The 820-nt window shown below is 39.6% G+C and overlaps 1 protein-coding gene across 1 annotated transcript; it reads left to right on the forward strand.

Annotated features, from left to right (window-relative positions):
- On the forward strand, positions 1 to 402 carry LOC131994130 (larval cuticle protein 65Ab1-like). The gene has a single exon (XM_059360467.1). It carries the CDS (start codon positions 31 to 33, stop codon positions 337 to 339), a length of 309 nt encoding a protein of 102 aa, XP_059216450.1. The 5' UTR covers positions 1 to 30; the 3' UTR covers positions 340 to 402.
- The last annotated feature ends 418 nt before the right edge of the window (positions 403 to 820 follow it).

Below are 820 nucleotides of genomic sequence, written 5' to 3' on the forward strand. Positions count from 1 at the left end.
AGCAACAGCAACCAAAAAACAAAACTCACCATGAAATTCCTCATCGTTTTTGCTGCCCTCTTTGCCGTTGCATTGGCCGCCCCACGTCCAGACGCTGAAATCCTGAAGAGCGACAGTGATGTTGGTCCCGAAAACTACAATTTCGCCTACGCAACCAGCGATGGCGTCGAACATCAGTCGTCTGGTGTCTTGAACAATGTCGGTTCTGATCACGAATCCCTTGCCGTCAAAGGCTCTTACTCCTGGACTGATGAGAAGACTGGCGAAAAATTCACTGTTACCTATGTTGCTGACGAAAACGGTTTCCAACCCAGCGGTGCTCATTTGCCAGTTGCTTAAAGTTTAACATTTAAACTTAAAATAAAAAAAAAGTTCTTGTGGCACTATCATCATAAATTTCAAGGATTTGTTAATGGCTTAAGTAAACTAAATTTCAAAAGCTACAAAAAAATATTAACAGAACTTGAAGTTTGTGCCAGTCCACGGAAAAAAAAATATTAAATAAACATTCTGTTCTTTAAAAAATATGAACGTCATATATAATTGCGCCTTCTAGAGGCTCACAAAATCAAATCGGAAGTACCAATTATATGAGGTGGCCCGCTATGGGGCACCATAGCTGAGAGGTTAGCATGTCCCCCTTCAACAACTCGGTTCAAATTCCGGCTAGAACATCAGAAAACATTTCTGTGGTAGTGATCACATAAAATGCAGACTTAAAACAATGAAAACCTACTAAAATTAGGAACTTTTAAACCTAGTAGCGCCAAAAATTTTATTGGATATGACTTATTACAAACACTGTACCTCTAGCAGCAGT

This window comes from Stomoxys calcitrans, chromosome 1 (assembly GCF_963082655.1).
Source record: "Stomoxys calcitrans chromosome 1, idStoCalc2.1, whole genome shotgun sequence".
In the NCBI taxonomy this organism is placed as follows: domain Eukaryota; kingdom Metazoa; phylum Arthropoda; class Insecta; order Diptera; family Muscidae; genus Stomoxys; species Stomoxys calcitrans.

What these genes read in the sequence shown, in the direction of transcription:
- LOC131994130 (XM_059360467.1), top strand. Translation starts at nt 31, where the DNA reads ATGAAATTCCTCATCGTTTTTGCTGCCCTCTTTGCCGTTGCATTGGCC.